The sequence below is a fragment of the Saccopteryx bilineata genome, chromosome 10, assembly GCF_036850765.1.
Source record: "Saccopteryx bilineata isolate mSacBil1 chromosome 10, mSacBil1_pri_phased_curated, whole genome shotgun sequence".
Classification (NCBI taxonomy): Eukaryota; Metazoa; Chordata; class Mammalia; order Chiroptera; family Emballonuridae; genus Saccopteryx; species Saccopteryx bilineata.
The window spans coordinates 6,158,147-6,184,584 of NC_089499.1; the positions used below are offsets into that span (position 1 = coordinate 6,158,147).

Genomic DNA, 26,438 nt, shown 5'->3' on the forward strand with positions numbered 1-26,438 from the left:
AGAGACCCTGAGGAAAATTCCCAACCTGGCAGCCCAGATAGTGGGCTCCGGTCTCAGGTGGGGCCACCGCAGGTCTGAGAGGCCTGTGGGGAGTGGGCGGTGGGGTCCCCTGGCCCATCCCTCCCACACACTGTGCACAGAGCACAGTCGCCCAAGCCTGGTGCGCTGGCCTAGGTCAAGCAAGGTGTGGAAGGAACAGCCAGGGCAGCCCTCAGCCTGGGACCTGGAGGAGGCCCTGCTGGCCCTGCCACCTCAGTCCTGGGACAGGATGTGTCTGGGGAGCCTGTTGAGAGATCAGAAGCCTCCAACCAAGAACACACCAAGTAGGTCACAGGGAAGCACTACATGGCTCTGAATACCAACTGGCCATTTGCTGAGGTGAGATCAAAGACAGCCTACTGTCTGGTCAGGGCCTCAGCGAAGAAAAGCAACAACGTTGGTGGGAGGGGAAGCGCAGATACGGCAAGCACCAGCCCCTTCCCACCAGCCTCTTGCAAGACCCAGGGCGAGCAGAGCCGAGAGCAGGTGTTAGTCATTGTCTGAATGAGGAAGGACAAGGGCTTGGACTAGGGCTGTGGCCATGAGGATGAGGAGGAGAGGCCAGGTTTTAGTGCCAGTGGGGAGAAGGGGTCAGCAGGGCTTGGTCCATGGAGTGGATGCTGGGGAGAGAAAGTAAGTTAGGGATGACCCCAGGCAGCCAGCTTGAGTCTCTGATGGAGGATGGTGGCACGGTTTCTGGTTCCTGTGGTGGGAACCACAGATGCGGGCATCATGGCTGCCCAGCCACACCTTCCCCGGAAACAGCCAGGGGTTCTCTGCGGATAGCAACACAACAGGCAGCGACTCCTCAACACGAATAGAGTCATGAGGAGAAAGGTGAAAGGGACGTTGGGCCACCCTCTGACTGTGTGAGCAGGAGGCAGGGACACAGAGGGCACAAGGTGGCGAGGAGCTAGGACCAGGATGCTGAGCAACTTTGCCCTCAAGCCCGTGGACCCTGTCCGATCAATCCAGTGGAGGCAAAGGTGGTCCTGGCCAAGGAGGTAGCAGTGGAGCAGGACACGGAGAGGGGGGCGGGGCAATGCCAGCCATCAAGAGGCTGAAGCTGCAGGGTCCAGCAAGGCAAAAGCCAAGCAGCTAATGAGAGGTTTAGATCAGAGTCCAGACGCTCCTGCAGAGCCAGCATGTGACTGAGACACTTGTTTGGGCTGAATCAGCACTTCCCCTGGCCTCGCCCAGGGGCGACTGGAAGGAGCTGTCAGGAACGTTTATACGCCTGGACAGAGAGTCTTCCCGTCACCCTGTGCGTATCCTGCTTAATGAGGAAATGCAGGTGTCTTGGGAGTAAGGCTGGGCCAGCTCAGCAGTCCCTCCATGTCAGGGCACCCCACCCGACCAGCAGCGAGTGAATGCCCGGAAGTCCCTCTTCTGGAGTCTCTCTGGCCTGTGGCAGCCCCTAGGTGCCCCCTCCCCTCCCTGGTCAGCCAGGCCAGCTGCCCTCCGGTGAGGGCTAGGGACAGTGGTAGTGTGGGAACCAGAGGGCCACATGGGGCATCACCTGAGGGTATTGTTTGTCTTCCTGCGGGCTGCCCTGCCTTCCCTGGTGTAAGTATGGCAGCCACAGCAGTCTTCCTCCTCACAGTAGGCGGCTCCCATGCTGGCCTGGCCCACGGTCAGTCAGAACAGGTACCACACAGGCCACGTATGTCCTCTCCATTGTCCCGTTCTCGGCCAGCAGTGATCTGCACTCCATATCCCCCTGCCTGCCACTGGCCATGCATGGCTCCACCCAGGAGTCTCAAGGGCTCAGATGGCTGATTATGATAAGAAGGGCCTTGTCTTGGCCACCTCCTGACATGACAGGAGGGGACACATCCACTTGCCCAAATTGAGCCAATCATAGAGCCCAAGACATGCCACAGAAAGGGACACAGCAGCTGTGTCCAAGGCAGCCATGGCAGGGCTCACTGGGTGGTCCCAAGCAGGGTGGAACAGACAAGGGAGGGTCATCAGGAGCAGGCTCCGGGGCCGGGGCTGGTCCAGTTCTGCCAGGGTACCGTTGTACCATCTGAGCCTCTCAGGCAGGGATCCCAGCATCAGAAGAACACTGCCTCCTACACCCTTCTCCCCCCTCCACACAGTGCCCTGCACCCTCCCCCGGAGCAGGGCTGCAGAGACAGACCCCAACCCCAGCACCCCCTCAGACTTCCCTACAGGAAGTCAGGCCCACCCAGGGGAAAACAGGAGCAAAGGCTGTGGCTTTGATAAACAAACATCAACCCCCCAAAACCAACGACCTCAGAAAGGGACAGGAGATGGATACCACATGGCTGGGCTAGACCCAGGCAGTGGGACTCAGCCTGTCCTAAGAGCCCTCGACCCCCAGTGAGGGTCACAGACCGAGGGCAAGGGGGGACCTCAGGCTCTTCCTACCAGAACAGAAGAGGTTGGCATCATTCATCGGGGTCATGCCCATGATAGCGAATGAGGCGGCCAGTTAAGGGACTCCTGAGCCTGGTGACCTCTGGGACCAGCCTCACGGCACTTGTCAGTCAATCAGAGGCAGTGGGAACCATGACCCCACCCACAGTGCCCGTTAGGGCTCTGAGTGGAAGGACAGGCCTGGGGCAGGGACAGAAAACGGCGCAGCCCTCTGCGGCGTTAGTAAGGCTGGGGCAGCCCCCCAACTGCTGCAGACCCAGCTCGCTGTGGCTCCTTCTGGTTCCCATTCTCACCATGCCCCCACCCCCACCAGGCCCAGGCCTCGGCCCTCGCCAAGCCCAGGGTAGCATGCTTGGTGCAACGCTCTTACCTCTACCAGGTGGGGTGTCGGGTTGAAGCCACATAGGGTGCACACCTGGAGCTTGCAGGTGGTGCAGGTGTTGTAGTTGGCTGGGTCCTTGCTGCCCACGTTGAGCTCAGCTTGGCACAGTGGGCAGGCGGCCCTTTCCTTCGGCATGGTCTTTGGCTTGGCAGTAGCCTTGGACACCGCCTGGTGTTCTGCTTTGCCATGCTTTGGACCGGTTGTTCCCCCAGTTTTTGCCAGGGCTCCAGGCCCTGATGCAGGACCTGTTCTAGTCGGGGGCTCAGTTTTGGCTCCAGGTGCTGGCCCAGGCCCAGGCCCTGAGCCGAGTGGTCTTGGGCCAGCCTCCTTGCTGGCATCACTGAAGACGATCTTGGGTGGCCCCTTGCTGGGGACAGGCTGGCCCTGGGGGTCGGCCTCAGGCTGCACAGACATGAGGGTACTCGCCTGGGTCAGCAGGGATGCACCAAGGCCAAAGAGCTTCCCAGTGAGGCCCTCCTGGGTCTGCTCAGCAGCACCAGGCCCAGAGGGCACTGTGGTGGCACTTTTGGCCGTGGCCTCTCCTACAGGTGGCCTGGGCTCAGCTGTGGAAGGCTTGATGGGGTGCAGGGGTTGAGGAGAAACCCTCCCCACCTCTGGAGGGGCGGTTGCTTGGGCAGGCCCCAGCGCTGACGTGGTCCTGGCTGTCTCGGCCTGGCGGGGGCCGGGCTGTGGTCCCCCTGGGCCCCGTGATCCCTCTTGCTCTGGCTTCCCCAAGGGCTGTTTGGCTGGGGAGTGGGCAGGAGACAGGACTGGCGAGTGCAGCTGCTGCTGGCTCTTGGAACGAGGCGCAGTGGTCATGTCCATCCCCAGAGCCCTCTGCATCTGGCAGTTCAGACAGAGCCACTCCTTCACCTGAGGACGAAGCATCGAGGTCAGCAGGACAACCAGGACTGGGGGCATGCATGGCACTGGTCATTGCAGGCCCCACGGCAGCCAGAGCAGCTCCTAGCACAGGCAGGAGCACCAAGCCCTGCTCAGGAGTTTCTGGGCTGCCAGGGAGTAGGGCTGAGAGGGCAAATGGCCCTGTCCAGCCGGCCAGGAGCTTCCAGGCACGTGGAGCAGAGCAGAGGCAGTCACATACTCCCCTTACCACCCCCACAGCCACCACCCCACTGCCTGCCACGCCCACCCGCTCAAGAGTCCTCCCAACTGGCCACTGGCTCCATCTCAGAGCCGTGTCCATCATTCCACCCCACAGTCCGCCCCACCAATCCGCCCATGCCCCTGTCCTCCTAGTGGGGTGCCCCAATAGCCTCCAATGGGCCAGTCCACTTCCTCTGCTGCTCCCGCAGGCCCTTACCACGCAGCAGCCAGTGTGAATGTGGAGGGAGGGCCGCCCTAACAGTGCCGGGACAATAGGTATTCCGTAAGAACTTGCAGGAGGAATAAATAAGTGAAGTGGGTTGGAGAGGGAGGCATAGGAAATAGGAAAGTGCGATTCCTGTCCTGAGAAGCCGAGTCTAGTGAGGAGGCCAGCGCTGTGATGGATCTGGAGAGCCAGATAAGTGAGACCAACAGAATACAAGCAAGCGGCATGTAAGGACAAGGGGATGAGCCCTTTTTGTTCCTTAAGGAAGACACATTTTTTGAAGAAAATGAGGTAATTTTGTGCCTTCAGAACAACAACAAAAAAATGTGCTGCTTTTCACGTGACAGACATGTAGTTTCTTCCTGTCACCAACCCCTCCCTCAGTCAAGTGGGTGCGTGACTCCAGGTGGACCAATCAGCGGTTTAGCTAGTGGTGCAGGGACAGGCTTGTGACTGTGCAAACAGGGCCCATCAGAGCCCAGCCGGGTTCTGTGGTAAATAAACAGAGAAGAGGCCTTTTCTTTTGGATGACTAGTCAGAGGAATGTTCTTGGGAAGGTCAGTAGCCTTCTTTCCCAGCATGCAGAGAGACTAAGAAGGAAGTCTTACAGACAGAAGTGGAGCCAAGACAAAGAGAAAGGGGCCGATCCTACGACTTCATTCCATTCTCTGGATTCAGCTATGCCTTCCACCTGCCCTTGGACTTCCAGTTACATGAGCCAATAGTATTTTTTCCTCCAAAAAAATACACATATAGCCTGACCAGGCGGTGGAGCAGTGGATAAAGCATCAGACTGGGATGTGGAGGACCCAGGTTCGAGACCTTGAGGTCGCCAGCTTAAGCACAGGCTCATCTAGTTTGAGCAAAGCTCACCAGCTTGAGCTCAAGGTCACTGGCTTGAGCAAGGGGTCACTCAGTCTGCTGTAGCCCCCAGCCAAGGCACATATGAGACAGCAATCAATGAACAACTAAGGTGCCACAACGAAGAATTGATGCTTCTCATCTCTCTCCCTTCCTGCCTGTCTGTTTCTATCTGTCCCTCTCTCTCTCTCTCTCTGTCACACACACACACACAAAAAAAAAATAGATTTAAAAAAAATACACATATAGACAGAGCATATACTTACGGGCTCAAACACTCTCGTGGATTCCCATCACACATGTTCCAAGGGGACTCTTCACCATGGCCCATGAGGCCCCCTGCTGCTCCCCAGCCCACCCCAACTGGCCTCCTGTCCTGTCATCTCCCGGGAGCCGTCTCATCCCAGACACACTGGGCCTCCAGTCCTGCCAAGTGATGCTCTGAGCTTCCTTCTTCATGGGGCCTTTGCACTGACTCTTCCCGCAGCCCTCAGTCTCAGATCAGGTGGCACTTCCTTATCAGAACCCTCCCCTGGCCACACAATCTAAAGTACCCCCAGGCAGTCTGTATCTAAGCACCCAGTTTATTTTCTTCACAGGACTAATTCTTTCCCAAAGTAATCTACTAATTTGTTTCCTTGGGTGTCTCCTGCTTCTCCATAAGCCCTTGTTGAGGGGCTTCCAGGGCTGCGCAAATGCATGGCACTGATCAGGGATCACTCCAGATTGGCTTGTTTGTGAGATTAATCCTGACAACCTGCTCATGGGGGCACAGCTCCCGCAAGACTGCAGCCATGAGATTGGAGATTTGGTGCCTTGATGAGGACGCTCCTTCCAACTCCTCAACCGAGGGGAGGCAGGAGGCCAAAGCTGTTTCTGTCTGTAGTTGCAGCCAGAGGCTTTAAAAGCACCACAGTGGCCCAGCTGTTAGGAAAGATCCAGTCTGATCCCTGGGGCAGAAAGCCCCCTCTGCCCACCCTCAGCGGTGCCTCCAGCCCTACTCTCCTGAGGCCATAGGGCTGTGACTACTGTGCTGGGGCTGATTTGCCTGATGGGAAGCTACCAGAAAATGGCTTCCCATTGGGAGCCACTGCCTGCTCAGCCAGGAGCCTGCTGGGGGTGGGGGGGAAGAGCTGGGCTCAGCCGACCTGCCCAGCAGCCCAAGAGTGGCACCAAGAGTGGAGGGAGGAGAAACTACTTTGGTGAGCACTCCCTTGTATCCAGCACCACACAGGACATGCTCGTAGGCATCTTCTCCTTTGTCTTCACAGTACAGAAAACCAAGTTCTGACAGGATTTAGTGACGTGTTCTTGTGCTCGCACAGCGAGGAAGTGGTATTGCTGGCCAGATGGGCCCAGCCGCCTTGCCAGGCTTGTGAGCAGCAGGCTGAGGCCTGGTGCCTTCTGCATTCCTGCCTCTTCCTACGGCCACTCATGCAGGTCAGCTCATGGGTTTAAAAGCTGCCCTGAAATACACTGGCTGAGCCATCAAAGACCAAACCCAGCCCTACAAACCAAGGATAGTGGTGACACCCCCAGCTGGGAACTGTTAACTCACCCCAAAGTGTTTAAAACCCAAGGAAGCTTTGTCTACATTTAGACGAAGAAAGTCACAGAGAAAATTTGTGTCCCTGGGACTTGATCCAAAAACCCCTTTAGAAAGGTCATTATTGGGGGCAGGGGGGAGGCTTGTTCCCACCAAAGTGGAAGCTCCCAAGGATAAGCTTTCTCTGCTCACCGTCAGAGGTACCCTGGAAAGGGGTTACTCTCCTGAGGGAAGGCCCAGTGCGGCAGCTACACACTCAGTTCCTATAGTGGGTGCCAGTCCATGCCCAAGGCCCATCCATCTCTGCCCTGCACCTGCCGGCTGTGGCATGGCATGAGGCAGGACTTCCTGAGAAGAGGGATCTGGTAGGTAAGGCTTCTTATCCTGGGACTTCAGGGTGATCCTGCTTTGGATTCTGGGCAGGGTTGAACAAGGGGAGGGCCATGTGCTAAAACTCCAGCACTCACCACCAGAACCTTCCCTTATTCAGCCCCGTCAAGTGGGCTGCCAACAGGCATCTCACCTAAAATAGAACCTTTCCAAGAAAGGGCTGAAGTGGCCCTCGGTGACTCATCACCCAGATGGGTGCTGCTATTTCTATCCAGCCTCTTCCAGACACCGTGGAGCCTTGATCACACCCTCTTCCAGCCCCTCCTAGGTTAAGGCCCAGGCAGGATACTGGCTTGGAGGGCTCTCTGAACCCAGCAAGACATCCCTTTCTGCCTCCCCCACAGATCACCAGGAGCTTGCTGGGACAGGCTTATCCTCGGCCTCTTCCTCCATACTCGAAGTCCTCACCCCTCTGTCAGGGGGGTGAAGGATACACTGGGCAGGGAGAGAGATGGCTGCACACCCCAGTCCCCTGCCCACCTAGGCTGGGTCTACCAGGCCAGGCCTGTGGCAGACTCTCCTGGCCCTGGGACCAGCAGCAATGAGTCTTTATTCCTGCACATAGTGCCTGTGACTCCTTGGCATCCTCCACGCAGCTGCCCATCAGAATGAGAGAAAACAGCCTTCTAGTGTGACAAGAAACCTCTTGCAGGTCCTGCTGTCCATGAACCTGACCTGGCACATGGCCAGGAGATGGGCAGGTCGCCAGCCACAGACCTCATGTCCTAAGAGCCAGAGGTGGAACTAAGGGGACATCCCAAGGCTACCTTGTCAAGCTGACACTTCTTGCCAGCAAGGAAGTCGTCCTACCATCTTAGAGGGCTGGCGGGGCCTCCATGGACACCCACGCACCTCAGCCCAGCAGGGGCCTGGGCAGCCGCAGGGTGAGAAGGCTTAGGGCGGTGTGCTGGCCAAAAGGTGGTTTGGGGTGGGGGAAGCAGAAGCTACTGGAAAATGGCTTCCCATCGGGAGCCACTGCCCGCTCGGCCAGGAGCCTGCCGGGGATTCAGAAAGGCAGGGCCTTGTGGGCTCTGTGGCTCTGGAGGGACTTTCTCCCTAAGAACAGCCTTTCTCAGCTGCTCCCTTACTTGGATTGTTCAACGCAGAAGGGCAGCTAGGGTGGCACTGTCCTCCGGAGGCCCAGGGACAGGCTGGGGGTTCCCTGAACCGCACGTGGATTGAGCAGCCAGTTGTGATCGGCCTGCAGAACCCACTCCTGGCTGCTCACTGCACTGGGCTCTGGAGCAGGAAGGGGAGTGGGGGCAGTCCTCAGGAGGGGCTTCTGCATCTCCCCCACAAGGACACTGGTGACACTGAAGCTTGTCACCCGTGCTTTAACCTCAGAGGGTGAGGCTGTGCTTTGCTTTCCATGTCTGCTCCCAAAGGATGCTGCCCAGGGTACCTGCTTCTACTCTGGGGTGGTGCCTGCCTCACTGCCACCTCCACGGCTGCCAGGAAGCTCTGGGGGCCCTGGCAGTGACAGGCTCTCTTCCTGGTAGGTAGGACGCCCCTCCTCCCTCCCCCGCAGCGAGGAAGGGTGCTGCAGACAGCGCTGAGGCTTCCTTCCTGCAGAGAGCAGTGCTTGCCTGAGGCCCAGCCCTCCCCGGGAGAGCAGGCGTTCCTTTTGTCCAATCACTCTGCACTGACGTCGTGCCTGATGCCGCATTCATGCTTTTTTCCATTTTGGTACAAGTTGAAACATCACAGAAACAGCTCATAAATGAGCCCTTCCTGCTGGTGCCAAATCCAGCGGTTCCTGGGAGGGCCCCACCAGCCAGTGTGACTCCATGCTCTTCAGGCTCGTGAGTCACTAGCCAGGCCTGGGCAGGAGGAAGCACGTACCCCACCGTGGCCCCTGGACAAGCAGGCAGAGTGAGTCAGGCCCCATCCAGTGTCCAGCTTCCCAAGGCTACTAACAATCTGCGTCCTGTCAGCTGGCTGGTCTCAGGCTCAGAGCAGGCACCAGGGTCCCATCGTGCAGAGCACATTTATCTGTAGCTGGACCCGCACAGCCTGGCCTACAGAGGGAGGCCCACGGGGGAGGCCTGGGCCAGTCTGTTCAGACCAAGACCCTATGGGAGGCCCTGGAGACCTGCCCAGCAGCTGAGACTGGGCTTTGAGGAGTGCAGGCTAGAGGGCCTCACGGGCCTGGAGCCCCATGAAGGGAACAGACCCTCTGACTGTGCCCTAGCCAGCCCCCTCCCTTCAGGCCCATTCACTGCGCCCATCCACGGTAAAATCTCCTGCCCGTGACCAGGGCCTCTCCCCTGACCCTGTCCTGCACATTCCTTTCCAGCAGCTGCACTCCCTGGACTTCAGAATGTGACGATTCTCTTTAGAATCTCTGGGACCCTTGGGGCTCAGCCCTTGGCTTCACCACTCTTCTCCCACCTGGAATCTCTATTCTTCAGTGTCACCCTCAAACTCGCCATCACTCTTTTTTATTTTTTTATTTTACAGAGACACAGAGAAAGAGAGTCAGAGAGAGGGATAGACAGGGACAGACAGACAGGAACGAGACATGAGAAGCATCAATCATTAGTTTTTCGTTGCACGTTGTGACACCTTAGTTGTTCATTGATTGCTTTCTCATATGTGCCTTGACCGAGGGCCTTCAGCAGACCGAGTAACCCCTTGCTGGAGCCAGCGACCTTGGGTTCAAGCTGGTGAGCCTTGCTCAAACCAGATGAGCCCGTGCTCAAGCTGGCGATCTCGGGGTCTCAAACCTGGGTCCTTCCACATCCCAGTCCGATGCTTTATCCACTGCGCCACCGCCTGGTCAGGCAAACTCGCCATCACTCTAAATTGGGTCTCCTCCAGAATCGCTCTGCACCTGTCCTCCAACCGTCTAGGTCCCCTCCCGGCCTCCCCGCGTGGAGACCCCTCCCACTGAGCCTCTGCTTTGTCTGTCCATGGGCCCTCTGCCCTCATTTCTCTTCTCACCAGCTAAACCTGGTCCGTCATTCCAGCCACTCTGCTGCATGTGTGTGCTCTCCTGGCCCATGTCTGCTTCAGAACTAGACCCAACTGCCTCCCTTTTTCTCCAGGCCTCCAGGCGAGCGTCTGAATGGGCATGAGGCACACGAGCTCCACAGTAAGTTAACTTATGTCCCACCTCTCCTGGGCTCCCACAGTGGCCTAGTTAACTCACCCCATCTCTCCAGAAAGCTTTTCTCCACAATGGCTGGTCCCATTTCTCCTATCTCCTTCCTTACTTTCTGGCTCAAATGATGGTCCTGCTTCTACTTCCAATCATAAAGAGGAGCCACATGACAGGATGTCCCCTCCACATTCAGGATCCAGACCTGCGTCTCCGGGGGCCCCGCCTCTTCAACCACACCCTGTCTCCCACACCCCTGGGCATCCATCCCTTTCCTCTCAGGACAGCGCCATTGTCTCCTGCTCCTCAGAAATGCTCCCTGCCCACACAGCTCCCCAGCTCCTGCCTGTGCTCTCCTCTCCCTCTCGGCCAGGCTCCTCAGGAGCTGCCCCACGGATGAGCCTCAGACCACACTGGGTCGAGTGAAAGAGGTCTTTCCTACATTATGTAGGGTTCATCTGTATGAAGTTTGGGCATAGGCAAAACTCATCTACGGTGGATAAGAACCAGAGCAGCACTTGTGTCTGGCGGAAGGCAAGGAAGAACAGGAATAGGGCCCGAAAGAACTTAATGTGGTCATGGGGATACTGTCCATTTTGAGAGAGAGGTTTGGACGGCACAGGTGCAAGCTTTCATCAAAGCGCACTGAATGGTACACTTAAGCTTTGTACTTTTCATTCATGTAAATTATATTTTTTTAAAAGAAAAACTGAAATAAATACTGATCTCTAGTTAATGATGTGCTTGCTGAAGTGTCTTTAGTGGGAAGTACATTGATACCAGCATATGCCTGTGGCTCTCAGAGGTCTCCAGCCCCAACCTGTCTGCTGCACGTCAGGCTCTTAGATTTGTCAGCCTGCTGGACTCCACTTGGGGACTCACGGGCACTTCCAACTTGACATGACCCAAACAGAAAAGTTCTTCTCTATCCCCTACCGTACGTCCAGTACATTTCCAAAACCTGTCTGTTTAGCCTCCAAAATACACCAGGAATCTGTTGTGGCTCTTCACTCCTGTCACCACCCCCCCAGCCCCAGCCTGCGGCCGGAACCCACCCACCCGCCCCCATGGGCTGTTCTTCACTCAGCAGCCAGAGGGGCGGTGGGTGTTGTTTTATGTATCTCTCTATATCTAGCTAGATATATATGTGTTTACATTATGTTTCTCTCTACATATATATATTTTTTTTTCTTTTTAGATTTTATTTATTCATTTTAGAGATAAGAAGAGAGAGAGAGGAAGAGAGAGAAGGGGGTAGAAGCAGGAAGCATCAACTCCCATATGTGCCTTGACCAGGCAAGCCCAGGGTTTCGAATCGGCGGCCTCAGCATTCCAGGTTGACGCTTTATCCACTGTGCCACCACAGGTCAGGCCTATATATATATATATATCTTTCTATAAAGAGAGAAACATAATGTAAAACTTGCCACTTTAATCATTTTTAATTCTACAATTCAGTGGCATTATGTACATTTGTAATGTATAACCATCACCATTGTCTATTTCCAAAGAGAAAATTTCAATGCACATCTATCTGACCTTCCCACTGCCACCTGCCCAAACCCTTGAAATCACATCTAGAGATGCCAGCCTGATCAGCACGCCCTCTGGTCCTTGCCATGGCACCCAGCCACTTCGGACATGTGCTCCCAAGCCCTCGCATGGGCCACGCACTTCCCCTCGGGCCTCTCCTGCCTCCACCAGTCTCCTGCCCAGCTGCAGTCTAACATTCTGCGGCCTGATTTCTCCTCCTTGTAGAGTCCACACACACACACCAAGCACCGACCTCTCCACCAGCCTTCCCCCTGGTCCTCCACAGCCGTGACCCCCAGGAACGAATACGTGTCTGTGTGTGTGGTTGTTCGTAGCAGGGCTGCCTCTCCCACTGGCCTCAGGGGCTTAGTTAGCAACACGTCTGCTTCAGCTCCACCTGATTCTCCAGAACCAAGGCCCGTTCCCGGCTTACGATAAGGGCCCAAAAAGCAGTTATGGAGGGAGGAAATGTTGAAAAGAAGGCTGAGGGCAACACTGTGACTGAGTGGAGAGGAGGGGGCCTGCCCAGGCCAAAGCCTGAGCTAAACAGATAACAGAAACAGCAGAGCCAACAGGGCGCCGGCCAGCCACGGCTCCCCCACCAAGCTCTGCCTCTCTGCTTCTCTGTCGCTCCCTTTCCTGCCTCTCCCCCGCGTCCCTTATCCCTGGTCCCACTCCACTTATTTCTCCTTTTGCTGCCATTTTATTTGATTCTGTTTTCATTGTTTCTTTGGCCTGCACCTAGAAAAGCAGGAGTTTTAGGAATAAAATTTCATATTTTCTGTTATGAACTATTTTTACGTTCATGCTTTGCAGCTCTCTTTCACAGCTAGAAGTTACTGTCTCGTGCCTGGAAGCCCGTCGTGGGCCAACATCCACTCCCACACAGTTCCCTCTTCCGCCTGTCCCCAGGGGCTCTGGCCTCCACCCCAAAGTAGTCCTCACGAGAAGGTTGAGAGTCCTGTCTCCTGGGACCATGGACGGGCAGCAGGGCTGGCTGAAGTTTGAGGGTGCGACCCTACTGACTTGGAGATTGTTTGGGTCAAAGTGCCGACTGCAAGGCAAACTGCCCAAGGACGAGACATATGGTGGGAGAAAGGCCTTTCGAAGGGCCTGCCCCCTGGACACCCACTTCCATTTTGTTTGGAGGTGGAGAGGGGAAGGCTGGACACATGTGCAGATGTCACCTCCCCCAGGGCTCAGGAAAGAGGGGGACACCTTTGCCTCTCCTCAACCCACTACTGATCCCTGCTTTCTAACAGCTGCTCCTCAGTCCTCACGGGCCTAGGCAGCAGTGCAGCCCGGAGGAGCAGAGGAAAGGGAACAAGGCTGGTGGCTGCAGTGACAGGATCTGCGCCACACTCGCAGCACCACCCCCGGGCCGTCTGGTGCCCCAGCGCATGCTGGAGAGGAGTGGGATGCAGGCAGGAGAAGAGGACTGTGGCCACTGCAACGCCTCCCTCCCTTCTCCATACCACCCACCCCGGGTAAGTGCCTAAGTCCAAGGTTTGCCAATGGGGGGTGGGGGGTGGGAGCACAGTGGATCAAACATCCCTGGCTTGGTCTCAGCAGAGTCTAGACCTTGGATAGAACAGGCAAGGAAAGGACACGCTTACTCTTCCATAGTTTTCTTAGAAGGGCTTATAGGTGATTCTGACTACAGCGAGGGAGGTGGGGAGGAATGAACAGACTCACATCTGGAGGAGTCCAGGCCAGGATGTGCCGCTGGGGCTGCTCTGACAGGGCAGGGAGGCCTCTAAGAGGGCTGGCAGAGACGGGCAATGCCTGCTACGGGCCAGTGCCCATGTTCTCCAGCCCATTATCACTCCCATCCCCACTGCTCACCCCAGCTCTGCCTTCCTGCTCTCCGCCCCCATCACGGCACTGAATGGGCTTTAATGCTAACACCTCTAGCCTCCTAGTCAGCACATTCTCACAGGGATATCCTCTTGTGGGTATTGAGAAAAGTTCAGACCCCATAAAGGAACCAGTCTTTTGCCATGATTTCGAACAGGTTAAATTATTTACCCCAAGCTTCAGGACTGGAAAACCTCAGGAAGAAATGACCTCTCCCATGATGAGGGGCAGAGAGCCCTGCTTGTTCTGCACCATCCTCGGCCTGAGCAAAAACTGACTGTGGATGGGAAAGAGGGCTGGGCCACCTTAGGGAGGACAAAAGACCTAGCCACTAGTTCTGAGTCTCTAGCTCTTTTGCTCCAGAATGACCCAGAAGAAGCCAAGACTTCCCAAGACTTGGTCATCTCCTCCATAAACAGAGGGTGCTCTGAGCTCCTTCCCAACTTCCACGCAGCCGCAGTGTGCTCCGGGCACTCGGAAACCTAGCAGAGTGAATGCGCAGATACTTCCTGTCAAGGTCTCACAGCCGTGAGAGCTGGCCAACCTGAGCACAGGCAGAACAGCAGGCGCCACATCTGTGTGTGCAGTGCCCGTCGACGGCCCCAGGGCTGACAAGGAAGCTCGGGTCTACTGGCTGGAAAAGCAGTGGTTCCAGATCTCACAGCCCACTCTCCAGAGGGGGCTGACTATTCCACCTGTACGCAAGTCTCATCTCCAGACCTGGGCTGCTAGTCCCACGGGACCCAGCTAAAGTAAAAGACCTTGACAGATGTCGTGAGACGGAAAAACAGCAACACTGAGTCCTGGTGACCATCGGCCCAGTGGTGCCAGTCTCTCCCCTCCTCTCTGCTCACTGTCCCCACAGAGACATTCAGCACAGCAGTTCTGTCACACCCCTAATCCATGCCGCAACTTGAGTTACAAACCAGACAGTGATTCTCTACTTGTGGCCCACATGACAGTCCCACTTTTCACAGCTCCAAAGATCCAAGAGCAGGGTCACTGACAGTCTCAGAGAGGCCACACGCCCTGCCAGGTACTTGTGTGTCTCTCGTCCCTCCCCAGGAGTGCTATATTCCTCCCTCTGTCAGTGGGAAGCTGAGAAGCAATGCATCCTGCTGGCGTGCCCTAATGAGGAGGCTCCCGTGACCTTCAGGCCAGATGCAGAACCCAGGCTGCCAATCCTGTCTGCCAGGACTCGGCATTACCACACCAGTCGTCTTAGGTACAACCTCTCATCCCCGGCGGCGGCCCTCAGGATGCCACGTTAGAGGTGCTCACACCAGGTGCAGTCTGGGCTGGGTGGATCTATCAGCAAAGCCTGCCACCTGGTTTTCTCATTTTCTCAAGCATGACCGGGGAGGTCAATCTGCTTTTAGCTAAGTGACAAAAGGTACCTGTTCTGAGTCAAGAATTAGGCTCTTCCAACCCCTCAGGAAAGTGTGCCGAAGGTTCTTTTTCCTTGACAGGAACATGGCTGAAAACCCACCATGGAGAAGAAAAGGTTCTGTCTTGGGCCCCCAGCAGAAAGGGGAACCCGCCAGGGGGAAGAGTTAGGGCCGCATTTCCCCACCGGGGTGCCGGTTGCTGTGGGACAGCAACCCCGTGTTCTGTGGGAGCAAGTCTGGGAGAGGCTGCAGCACAGCCTGCCGTGGAGCTCGGCACTGCCCTTCGGATGCTGAAGGCCCTGAGAAGCTCGCTGCAAAGAGCCATTGCATTTCCCTAGCCCTGCACCAGCGTGAAGTGCCAGGAGGCCTGCTCTCCTCTAAGCAGGGAGCATCTGCAGTAAGTTCCGGGCCCCTCTCTCTGCTCCTGGCCCCAGGCCGCGGCTTCCTCCCAGCAGCGAGGCAGATGGGCTGAGTGTCGCCAGGGTCCTCCCACTCTGCTGTTTTTCCAGGCACACTCGAAGGCTGGCTCCCTTCCTACCGTGCTGAAGATCCTGGGTTTGGAGGAGTCCACTATGTGGTAAGGACTGGGATGCCCACCAGAAAAACAGTGCCACCGTGCGGGGCTCTCCCTTGATCGCTGCCCAGCCCAACCCAAGTTGTTCAGGGCCTGCAGCTTGAGTGAGCATCTCAGGGTGGCGGGACCCAAAGAACAGGCCAGCACAAGGGGGGACACGTGGAGTGGCCTCTCCCATCCCTGCTGCCGAGCCTCAGCTCTGGCGAGGCCAGGTGCTCCGGCTTCTCACTGGCAAAGAACCGCGGTGAGCTGCCCTGGCCTAACCACACTGCCCTAAATACTGAGGAGCAAACACTTACCTAACAGTCAGGGCCGAGCTGGGCCGTTTCTAGTCCCAGATGTAACCATCACGAGTGTGCACGCCTCCTCAGGAAGCCCCCACGCTCCAGGAACGACTCCAAACGCACTGAGTCATCTCCCCACACTGGCAGCTCCTTCCTCAGAATCTCACACTTACCTCTCGCACACCACACATCCCACACCCACAGCACTTCATGTCACAAATAGACCCTGACCTGTGAACAGTTATTCTCACTCCTCCCCCACCCATGTGGTCCAAATGGCTCCTGCTGTGATAGTTCCAGAGGCGGACAGGCCTGTGCCTGCAGTCAGACACTCTCCGTCCTGCCCAAAGGCAGAGCCCTGGAGGGGAGAACCAGAGACTTCTATGGGTTACCCTGGAGGAGAGCAAGGAAGCCAGCAAACCCACTCAGTTCATCTCAAAGGCATGGCCCCAGCTCAGTGAGTACATTGGCGCAGCCAGGCTCCAGGTCACCAGAGAGCCTCCAGGGGCTTGGCTGAGTGTCCTAGCGCAATGCAAAACATTCTGAACAAAGCCAGTGTGAGGCTGTAGACCCAGGGTCCTCGGGTGCAGAAAAGAAGCCACACTCACGAAAGGGCCCTCAAGTGGCCACTTGGTGAGTGTAGGACACTGTCACCCACACTGTCAGTGCTTGGCCCCCAACTTGGGTCTCTATTGCGTTGTTTCTCTGGGGATGGGCTGCTGCTCTGCCCCAGCTCACAGACAAACAGGATCCCAAGGGAGGAGCTTCCTGGATGTGGGGTGGGAGGCATTCCTACCTCTCCAGACACCTTGCTCTTCCTCTAGGACCCCACTGCCAGGGAGAGAGGCTGGCCTAGGGCCCTATTCAAATAGTACCTATTGGGAAGAGTTGTCCATAAGACTGTCTTTGGTCCTCTCAACACCATTTTTCCAGGTCAAACTTGGACCAGGTAAGAAAGCATCTTCTGCTCTGGAATGGCCCAAGCCTTCAGGAAGTACAGGAATCCCTCAGGAGACCTGGGGCCAAACCTTGTCCTCCGCTGCCACGTCTGGAGCCAGAATATAACCCCCAGAAGACCCAGCGGCTGGTGGCCAAGGGAAATGAGAGGAAAAGGCAGTGGGTGACAGAGAGGAATGGAACCAGGGGGCAGGGTGGAAGGCAGGCTGGGGAGCGGCGCACAGGTGGTTACCTGGGTGAGGTGAGGGTTAGGGTTGAACCCACACTGGTTGCAGACCTTGTTGTGACACTGGGTGCAGGTGTTGAAGTTTGGCTGGCTGGGAGTTGACGTGAGGTCCGAGGTCTTACATATGGGACACAGCATACTGCTGGGAAGGGGGGCAATCTGAGGGACGGAGTAAGGTGATGTGGGGGTGCTGCCTCTGTCCGGTGACACAGAGGGGGACCGCCCTGATCTCTGCGCCCTGCTGTCTGCCTGCAGCGTCCTGTGGGGGCCATCAGCTTCCTGGCCAGCTGGGCCCCGTGCCCTTGTCTCCCGGGGGCTCTCACGGCCAGGAGCAGTAGCGGAAGCCTGCTTCGGGGTTGGGGAAGGTGCTCTCTGGCTACCCAGGGGCTCCTTGGGGTCCAGTCTCCTGGAAACGCTGAAATGACATTGAAAATGACTATGTTAGAGACATCTCTTAAAGAAGACCCCTTCAGGGGTTTCTCCCAAGCTCCATCACCACCCTCTCCTCCAGCCCAATGGCATTATCACAGCCATTTGCTGAGTGCCGACTGTGCCCATGCTCAACCCTGACAAGCTTCTCCCACTTGAACCCTCAGCCATATAGTAGGATCATGAGTGTTCCCTCTTACATCCTGATAAAGTAAAGATTCTGGTTCAGTAAGTCTGGGGTAGGGTCTGCGTTTTTAAGAATCTCTAAGGTGACCCTGGCCTGTTGGCTCAGAGGTGCAGCATTGGAAGACCCAGGTTTGATTCTCAGTCAGGGCCCACAGAAGGAGTGGCCATCTGCTTCTCCACCCCTCCCCCCACTTCCTCTCCCATAGCCATGGCTTGAATGGTTCAAGAAAGTTGGCCCCAGGTGCTGAGGATGGCTTCATGGCCTCACCTCAGGTGCTAAAAAGCTCAGTTGCTGAACAACAGAGCAGCAGCCCCAGATGGGCAGAGCATCTTCCTGTAGAAGGTTTGCCAGATGGATCCTGGTCAGAGTACCTGCGGGAGTCTGTCTCTTGGCCTCTCTGCCTCTCACTTAATAAAAAATAAAAAATAAAAAGAATCTCTAAGGTAATACCTCTGTTATGGTCTACAGACCATACTTTGAGTACCAGGGCTCCAAAACCATACATTAGAAATACCTAGGGTGGTTTTAAATTTTTGACTCTCAGACTAAACCACAGACAAATTACATGAAATTCTGGAAGCAGAGTGGTAGCATTAATATTTTTTCCTCTCCAGGTAATTCCAAAATACTGTATAGCTCAAGTTCAGAACTACTGCCCTGGCAGGTCTGTGACATTCTAACATGTCCCCTTCAGAAGCTGACTCCAGACAGCTGGAGATGGGTCTGGGAGGTACCCCAATACCTATTTAATGCCATCACAACAGGGACAAAGGTCTCTTTTTCCTGGCAGTCCTCCAGCGAGCCTGAAGCCAGACCAAGTCCATTCAGATGAGTGAAGTGTTACTACTTTCTCGCTTATGCATGGCTGAGTGGGATTGAAGTTCTAGGATCTAGCGCTGAAGGAAGCATCAAGTGAAGTCCAATGTGCCTGACCCCCACCTCCATCCTGACCTGGCCCTTTGCAGTCAAGCCAGCAGAATTGAGTAGTTGAATGAGGTAGAAGGCAATCCATCAATTCTCTTAAATTCCTTCTTTTTTGACCCAACTTAAGTTCATTTTGTCAATTTTTCTTTTCCAATTTGAAAGAAGCTGAGCACAAAAGCCAAAGGCAATGCTCTCTATGGCTTCCCTGAAATTCCACACTTGCTTCAGTCTGTATCATTTGGGTGGCTAGTGGCACCCAGGATGGGGATTGTGGAGGCCCAGCCACAGTGGCCAGCAGAGCCCCAGTGGCCAATCCTTGTAGGGTTTGACTGACAGGAGGAGATTCTATTTGCTGCCCCTATATGAATGCCATCTGATGCTAAAAAGATTCAGGAGCCGGCCCTGGCCAGTTGGCTCAGAGGTAGAGCGTCGGCCCGGCGTGTGGAAGTCCCAGGTTCGAATTCCGGTCAGGGCACAAAGGAGAAGCGCCTATCTGCTTCTCCACCCTTCCCCCTCTCCTTCCTTTCTATCTCTCTCTTCCCTTCTCGCAGCTAAGGCTCCAATGGAGCAAAAGTTGGCCCGTGCGCTGAGGACAGTTTCATGGCCCCCACCTCAGGTACTAGAATGGCTCCAATTGCAGCAGAGCAATGGCCCAGATGGGCAGAGCATTGCCCCCTGGTGGGAATGCCGGGTGGATCCCAGTTGGGCACATGTGGGAGTCTGACTGCCTCCCTGCTTCTAACTTTGGAAAAATACCAAAAAAAAGGAAAAAAAAAGATTCAGGAGCCAACAGGCTTGGCAGCATGTTTGGCACTGAGTGGGCGCTCACTAAGCAGAGCAAAGTAAATAGATAGACATGTGAGCAATCCAGTGAGATCAAGGAGTGGGGCTGACACGTGAGTTAGTTATGACCACTTCACCTGGAGTTTGCTCAGCAACACAGAGACACAGTAAGAAAACTAGAGGTTCATTCATTTATTTGGGCATTCAGTCATTCACAAACACTTACTGATCTTGAACTGTTTCAGGTCCTGCGAAGGTATTGATGGTATGAATGGATTATGTCTCCTACAATGGAACGTGGGCCCTTACAGATGTTCACAGTATTGTTATCCTTACATTTTATACATATTTAATAAGTATTCTTATATTCTTCATAAATGCCTATTCAATGTTTAATTAAAATGAATTTTTTAAAATGTGGATCAGACAGGGATCCAGTCTTCTGTGAACCTCCAGTCTAGAGCGGAGACAGATGTGCAACCAAATCACAGCAAGACACACCTCCACCCGGTCTGGGGGAGAGGCAGAAGTCTGAGGAGGCTTTGAGGACAAGGAGACATCTCAACCATGTCTTTTATTTTTATTTATTTATTTATTTATTTATTTATTTTGTATTTTTCTGAAGCTTGAAACGGGGAGGCAGTCAGACAGACTCTCGCATGCGCCCGACCAGGATCCACCCGGCACGCCCACCAGGGGGCGATGCTCTGCCCCTCCGGGGTGTCGCTCTGTCACCTGGGGCAGAGGCCAAGGAGCCATTCCCAGCACCCAGGCCATCTTTTGCTCCAATGACGCCTCGGCTGCGGGAGGGGAAGAGAGAGACAAAGAGGAAGGAGAGGGGGAGGGGTGGAGAAGCAGATAGACGCTTCTCCTGTGTGCCCTGGCCAGGAATCGAACCCAGGACTTCCGCATGCCAGGCCGACGCTCTACCACTGAGCCTACCGGCCAGGGCCTCAACCATGTCTTAATGGATGGATTGTCTCCGTAGGAGAAAGGGAACAGCACACACAAAGGTCCAGAGGCAGGACAGAGTATGCTTGGTCTGGGTAGCCGTGTGGGACAGGCAGAGCAGGCAGAAGCCAGTGAGATTTCAGCACCAAGAACAGCTCCTGGGAATCAAGCGAGCACACTTAATCACCTGGCCCACCAGGTAGGCTCAGCGCTAACATGGCAAGGGCCAGGAGAACAGGGCCTCTACGTTTTCAAACAAGGCCATGCTTGCCTGACCTGTGATGGTGCAGCGGATAAAGTGTCAACCTGGAATGCTGAGGCTGCTGGTTAGAAGCCCCGGGCTTGCCCAGGCAAGGCACATATAAGAAGCAACTACAACAAGTTGATGCTTCCCACTCCGCCCCTCCTTTTTTCTCTTTCTCTCCTCTCTCTAAAACCAATAAATAAAATCTTTTTTTTTAAAGGCTATGCTCATGCCCTGCCTGTATCAAGGAAATGGTAGAGATAGGGAAACATTGAAAATAAGGCAATAGCCCAAGAGATAGTCCCTGTGGTGAAAGAGAGGGTGGGTTCAGCAGAAGGTATTCTGTCTTGAGGTCCAAGGAGGAGTGGTCCTTTTGACTGAGATGGGGGAAGTCCAGGGGGGAAAGCCAGTTGGTAGGTGGAGAATGGGGAGTGAAATGGCAAAATCAAGAGGCTGTGTTTGGTTTCTTTGAGTTAGTGTGTGTGTGTAGGGGGGTCACCCAAGAGACATCAGGAGATGGGTCAGAGCTTGGGTCCCATTCAGATAAATTTATATATTTTTATCTGGGAGAGCTAAGGGTTCAGTTCACAGGATACAGATCACATGAAAAGGGCTGGTTTAGGGAAGTTTTGTGGGGAACACCAACATTTGTGGGAGCAGGAGAGATGATAGAAACAGAGAAGTCAGAGAAAGGAGAACACACACACATGCATGCGCACACACTGCTAGAAAAACTCCCAGGAGGAAGAGCAGTCAGCAGTGCTGTGAGGAGCTACGTACCCAAAGGCTGAGAAGCCCCAGAAGCCATGGAGGAAAGAGTTACACCCATGACAGAAGGGTGTACTCATGACAGGAGAACCAGGAGATCTGTCAGTGACACAGCCCTAGACACAAATCCCAAGGGGGCCAGGGCCATCGGAGTAACCCTGCCTCAGGAGGGGAGAGGCACACCCTCCAGGAGGCCTCCTCAGCAAAGCTCTCCACTGGGCCAAGGGGGAGGGAGGAAAAGGGAAAGGAGGTGTCTACAGGCAGGACGTAGCCAGCCGCAGGGAAGACCTTCAGCAGGGAGGCCCCTGGAGGCCAATGCTCCGTCCAGCAGCCTCAGGTTACCCTATATTCCTTGGGGAGAACTGGGATAAGGACAGTGGGGGGACAGGGGCACTGCCATAAAGAAGGAAGGACACAGGAGGACAGTTAGGTGGAGAAGGAAGGAGAGGGCAGAAATAAGGGGTGACCAGAAGCTGAGCAGGCGGAGACTAAAATGCGGTATCTAGGGATAGGTATTTCCTAAAGATAGACACAAAGGGTAGAGAACGTAAAAACAGCTGGCTCTCTACCAGCTTTCCTCCCTTTCAGCATGTAAGGTTATTGACTGGTCAGAAACGGGCACACTCAGTACCTTTGCACTTCCTGTCCCGTACCATGACCACTACCAGCAGAAATAACCCAGACTGCACTGATCAGAAGCTGGGCCCCCCTCTGCCACCAAGCTCCAGAGACCAAAGATGCTCCAGACACCAGGCATATCTGTAAGGACAGGGCCACCAGGGAGAGATGTGCCTGCCCTAGTCCACAGTGGGAAGGGAAAAGGCGTGGGGCCACTCTGGTACACGGAGGGAGGACTTGTTCAGGCGGAAGCAAACAGGAGGGAAAAGCCAGGGAGGCTTGGAGACACAGCGGGCTCCAGAAGGGTAGCCAGGTTGAGTTCCACGTGGCAGCATTCGACAGCATGCCCCCTATGGCCTCCAGTGGAATATTTGAAAGATAAATATTCCACACCGATAAGTGGCGGTCTTTGTTCACCAGGAAAAGAATAAACTTAAGGAAACTGTTTTTTCTAAGAGCAGTTGGAAGAGTGCCACAGCTTCAAACAAGTTTTTAATAAATTCATGGCTGACCTTTCTGTAATAGGCAATTACGGCTGGGCAGATGCTGTGCAAGGGCCGTCCCCTTTGAGATCCGTGACAGGAAGGATCCCTGGGCCACCCCAGTGGTCCCTGTGTATTTGGGCAGAGAGGCAGGGGTTGGCAGAACAGTGAGCACCAGGGCCCAGGTCCTGGAGCTACTCACTCAGAAATAAATGGGAGAATTCACAAAGTTTGACTTTAGAAAAAATTCTAGTTTTCACATAGGCAAACATTTCTTGACTTGCCCAGCTTTCAGGCCAGTGGCCTCCTGTCTTTTTGATCCTGTGTCCCTATAAATAAAGCATGTTTGCATATCCTTGACATATGAATATTTATCCATCAAGTCTGTGCATGTCTACTGCAGATAAAACACAGTTCTCAAAATGGACGAGTTTGAAAGGACAAGAGAGGAAATAAATGTAAACAAGCATTTTCATATTTCCTTCCCATGCCTCTGTTGACTATCTTTGCTCCTTCTCTTCCTTGGCATGTGTGCCCCAGTTTGGAAGCTACTGCTGAGGAAATTCTTAATCTCCCCTTCTTTTTTGTGTGTACTGAGACAAAGACAAAAAGAGAGACAGACAAGGACAGACAGAAAGGGAGAGAGATGAGAAGCATCAATTCTTCACTGTGGCTCCTTAGTTGTCTATTGATTGCTTTTTCATATGTGCCTTGACGGGGAGGGGGGCTACAGCAGAGCGAGTGACCCCTTGCTCAAGCCAGCGACCTTGGGCTTAAGCCAGTGATCTTTGGGCTCAAGTTAGTGACTATGGGAGTCATGTCCATGATCCCACGCTCAATCCAGCGACCCCGCGCTCAAGCTGATGAACCGACACTCAAGCCAGCAACCTTAGGGTTTCGAACCTGGGTCTTCTACATCCCATTCTGATGCTCTCTACCCACTGTGCCACCACCTGGTCAGGCTTAATCTCCCCTTCTTTAAAGGAGTCTCTAGTGGTTGTTCAGACCAGATTCTCTCCTGCCCCTATCCCTGCCCTATTGAAGGTATATGTAAGTTAGTATCAGGAGAGCCCCAGGCTATTGGGGGCTGCCCTCATCAGCCTTCTGGACCACCTATGAGCAAAGAGAGTTTGCTTTGCAGACAGCAGTAGCACAGAGGTCAGGTTCTCTGTAACACGCAGCTGCAGCCCTCAGAAGGAGGCCGTCTGTGACTGGGCAGGACGCCAGCACTAGGGGCTCGGCCTCTGAGGTGTTCTATTGGAGCCAGGGGACCCCCGTGGGCTGGGGAGGGAAGAGGCCACACATAGGTATCCTGCAGGTGATGCTGGAAGCAGATCTCCTCAAGAGGCTACCATCCCCCCTCCCAACTTCCCAGGCCCTTGAAGCTGCTCCCCACTATGAGGGTAAGATGCCAAGACCCAGAAGACCCTAGAGAATTAGGTCCTCCTTGATACAGGCAGTGGCAAAGCACCCAACCAGCATGGTGACAACCCCCAAAGCAAGTGTACACTAATACACTCGGACACACACGTATTCACACCCCTGAGCAGACAAAGCCACGTGAAGAAGCCCCAGTGTCGCCCCGATAGCCACCATCTCCACTCATCCTTTACACTTGGACACTAGCAGTTGACTCCTCCTGTGGACAAACAAGTTTCAGTTGGTCCCAGGACCGTCTCCTTGGAGCAGGAGAAAACACGTTGAAGGTAGTGAGCTCTGACTGCTTTGCTGTTGCTGAGGGAAAGTGTTTGGGATGAGACTGCAGCTGGGTCAGGAAGGCAGAGAATGTTGCCAGAGAGGCTAGCAGGAAGAAGAGTCGGTGTCATCAAACACAGGCCAGGGGAAGCTGTCAGTGTAAGAGGAGGGACCACCAGGAGGCTGAGAACAAGATGGGAGCCAGGCCATAACTGCTAGGAAAGCAAGCCCTGGGCCCTCGCTCCCCACTCCCCACCGCTGAGACCTACGTGGGTCCACTCAGTTGATAGCATCTCTCAAGACAAGCTAGTTTGGCTTTGGTTCCCTTTAGGTCTAGCCAGTCTTCAGAATCTAGAACAGGGATGGGAAATTGGGGCAACTTTCCTCTAACACCGTTAATTGATAGCGTCTGCCTGGAGAGCTGGGTTTGAGAAGGATCAGTGAGAAAGAATGTTGCCATCAATTAGTAAGGTCTATCATGAACCCAGGAGCAAGGCACGTATGCATAAAGGCCATGGACGTGTCACTGTGACGTAGAACAAACCCAGACCCTCAGACCTGTCCCAAGTGATATCCAGCTTTCTGGAGTGTCTTACTCAGAACCGGGCCAGAACCACCTCAGGCCGAATTCATCTTCACCAGAAAAAGATCAGAGGATACATGTAGTGTTACCCTCTGACCTTCCTTCAGCCCCATTTTTGCCTCCCTCCTGTGGCTTTCCCAGAATCAGAAGAGCTATATGTGGGCATCAGTCAGCCGAAGCATCAAATGCCAGGGGCTCATTGTAGCTTTGAAAGCTAAATGTCTCTTGTACTGCAGTGCTTCTGACAAGCTTTGCAAGAACAATGACTCACCTGAAGGCAAGTGAGCCTTGGATGCCTGCCCCTTAGTCTAAGACAGGGGTTGGGAACCTATGGCTCGCGAGCCAGATGATGGCTGCATCTGGCTCGCAGACAAATCTTTAATTAAAAAAATAATAGCGTTAAAAATATAAAACATTCTCATGTATTACAATCCATTCATTTCCTACCACTCATGTTCATGGTTGCGGGTGGCTGGAGCCAATCACAGCTGTCCTCTGGGACAACACCAAATTTTTATTGGACAATGCGTAATGTACACAGGTCAATGTATGGCTCTCATGGAATTACATTTTAAAATATGTGGCGTTCATGGCTCTCTCAGCCAAAAAGGTTCCTGACCCCTGGTCTAAAGAGAACTCTGTTGAGAGGTTACTAGTCCTTTGACCATAGCTTCTCCATTCACGTCTTATGAAGTTTACCTATCTAGAGAAATTTTTATACATTCATTTCAAATGTCTGAACATGTATTTGTGGTCATTAAACTTGAACAACAGCTTGTCTGGATATAAAATTCTAGGTTCACACTTTCTCTCCCTGAAGACTTTGCAGGTACAGCCCCTCTGTTTTCTAGCACTGACTATCACTGTGGAGAGTGCTGGACCAGCCCAATTAGCTCCCCATTATTAACATTTTCCTCTGGATACAACAGAACTCTTCTCTTTGAAGTTCAGTAACTTCACCACAATATGTTTGAGTTTTCCATATCTATTTTTCCTGATTTAGTATGTTCTTTCAAACTGAAGATTTATGTGTTCCTTTATTTCAGGGGGGAAAGTTTTCCTTTATGTCTTTAGATAGTTCTCTTCTCCAGGGGTACCAATTACACCTATTTTAATTTCCTTTGTCTTTCCATTGTCCCAGCTGCTGGTAACCCCTGGTCCCCCCACCCCACCCCAGCTCAACCCCTCGGGTGGCTCCACCCCCTTAGTAACTCCGTGGCATCTCACAAGGACACTCCGAAAGGTTCCCACATAGGTTGGCTTTGCTAACCAGTCCAAGAAAGGGATTGGGGGTTGATCTTCTGCACTCTGAACTCTGTGCCTTGATTCCATAGAGGCAAATTTTCCCTTCTAGAACCCTCCCTCATCCTGGACTAACTTTCTTTGTACTTGGAAACCATTTTTTGTTCATTTTATTTCAGCTCATTGATATTTATTACTTTTTTTGAAGATCAAGTTTTCTGTTTTTTGTTCTTATTGCCGTTTTTGGTTAGTTCGGTAAGGAGACTGAGGAAGAGATGTTTTAATTCATCGTATTTAACCAAAAGCCATTTTACAACCCAAAACAAATGCCATTTTTTCTCTAACTTCTCACCTGCGCAAGTTCTAAGTTTTCTAAAGCACAGACCTATTTATAAATCTGATTTAAACCTTAGATCTTATCTCCATGAAGAAGAAAAGTACACATTCATATACATTTTTGTTTGATTTCAGGAGGTACCAGTCTTCCAAGGAGGGTCTACTGCCCATGGCAGGTCTGGCCTGCCGCCAGCGGCCCGATCACGCCAGCCTGTCTCTGGAACATCACCCACACGCCCTAATGCAAGCCCTGCTCGCTGCACAGGAGCCCCGGACAAGGAACGCACTCTCCTGCCCCCACGCCCACAGGCCGCCAGCGGCCCAAT

The 26,438-nt window shown here is 54.0% G+C and overlaps 1 protein-coding gene across 1 annotated transcript in view; it reads right to left on the bottom strand.

The window, feature by feature from the left end:
- The window catches only part of BSN (bassoon presynaptic cytomatrix protein), an 86,455-nt gene that overhangs the window by 24,075 nt on the left and 35,942 nt on the right, over positions 1-26,438 (bottom strand). Inside the window, exons 2-3 of the mRNA XM_066246078.1 lie at positions 16,877-17,285; positions 2,813-3,697 (exon numbers count right to left, since the gene is read on the bottom strand). Of these exons, the coding sequence (XP_066102175.1) occupies positions 2,813-3,697; positions 16,877-17,285 (1,294 nt within the window). The remainder of the gene's footprint in view (positions 1-2,812; positions 3,698-16,876; positions 17,286-26,438) is intronic.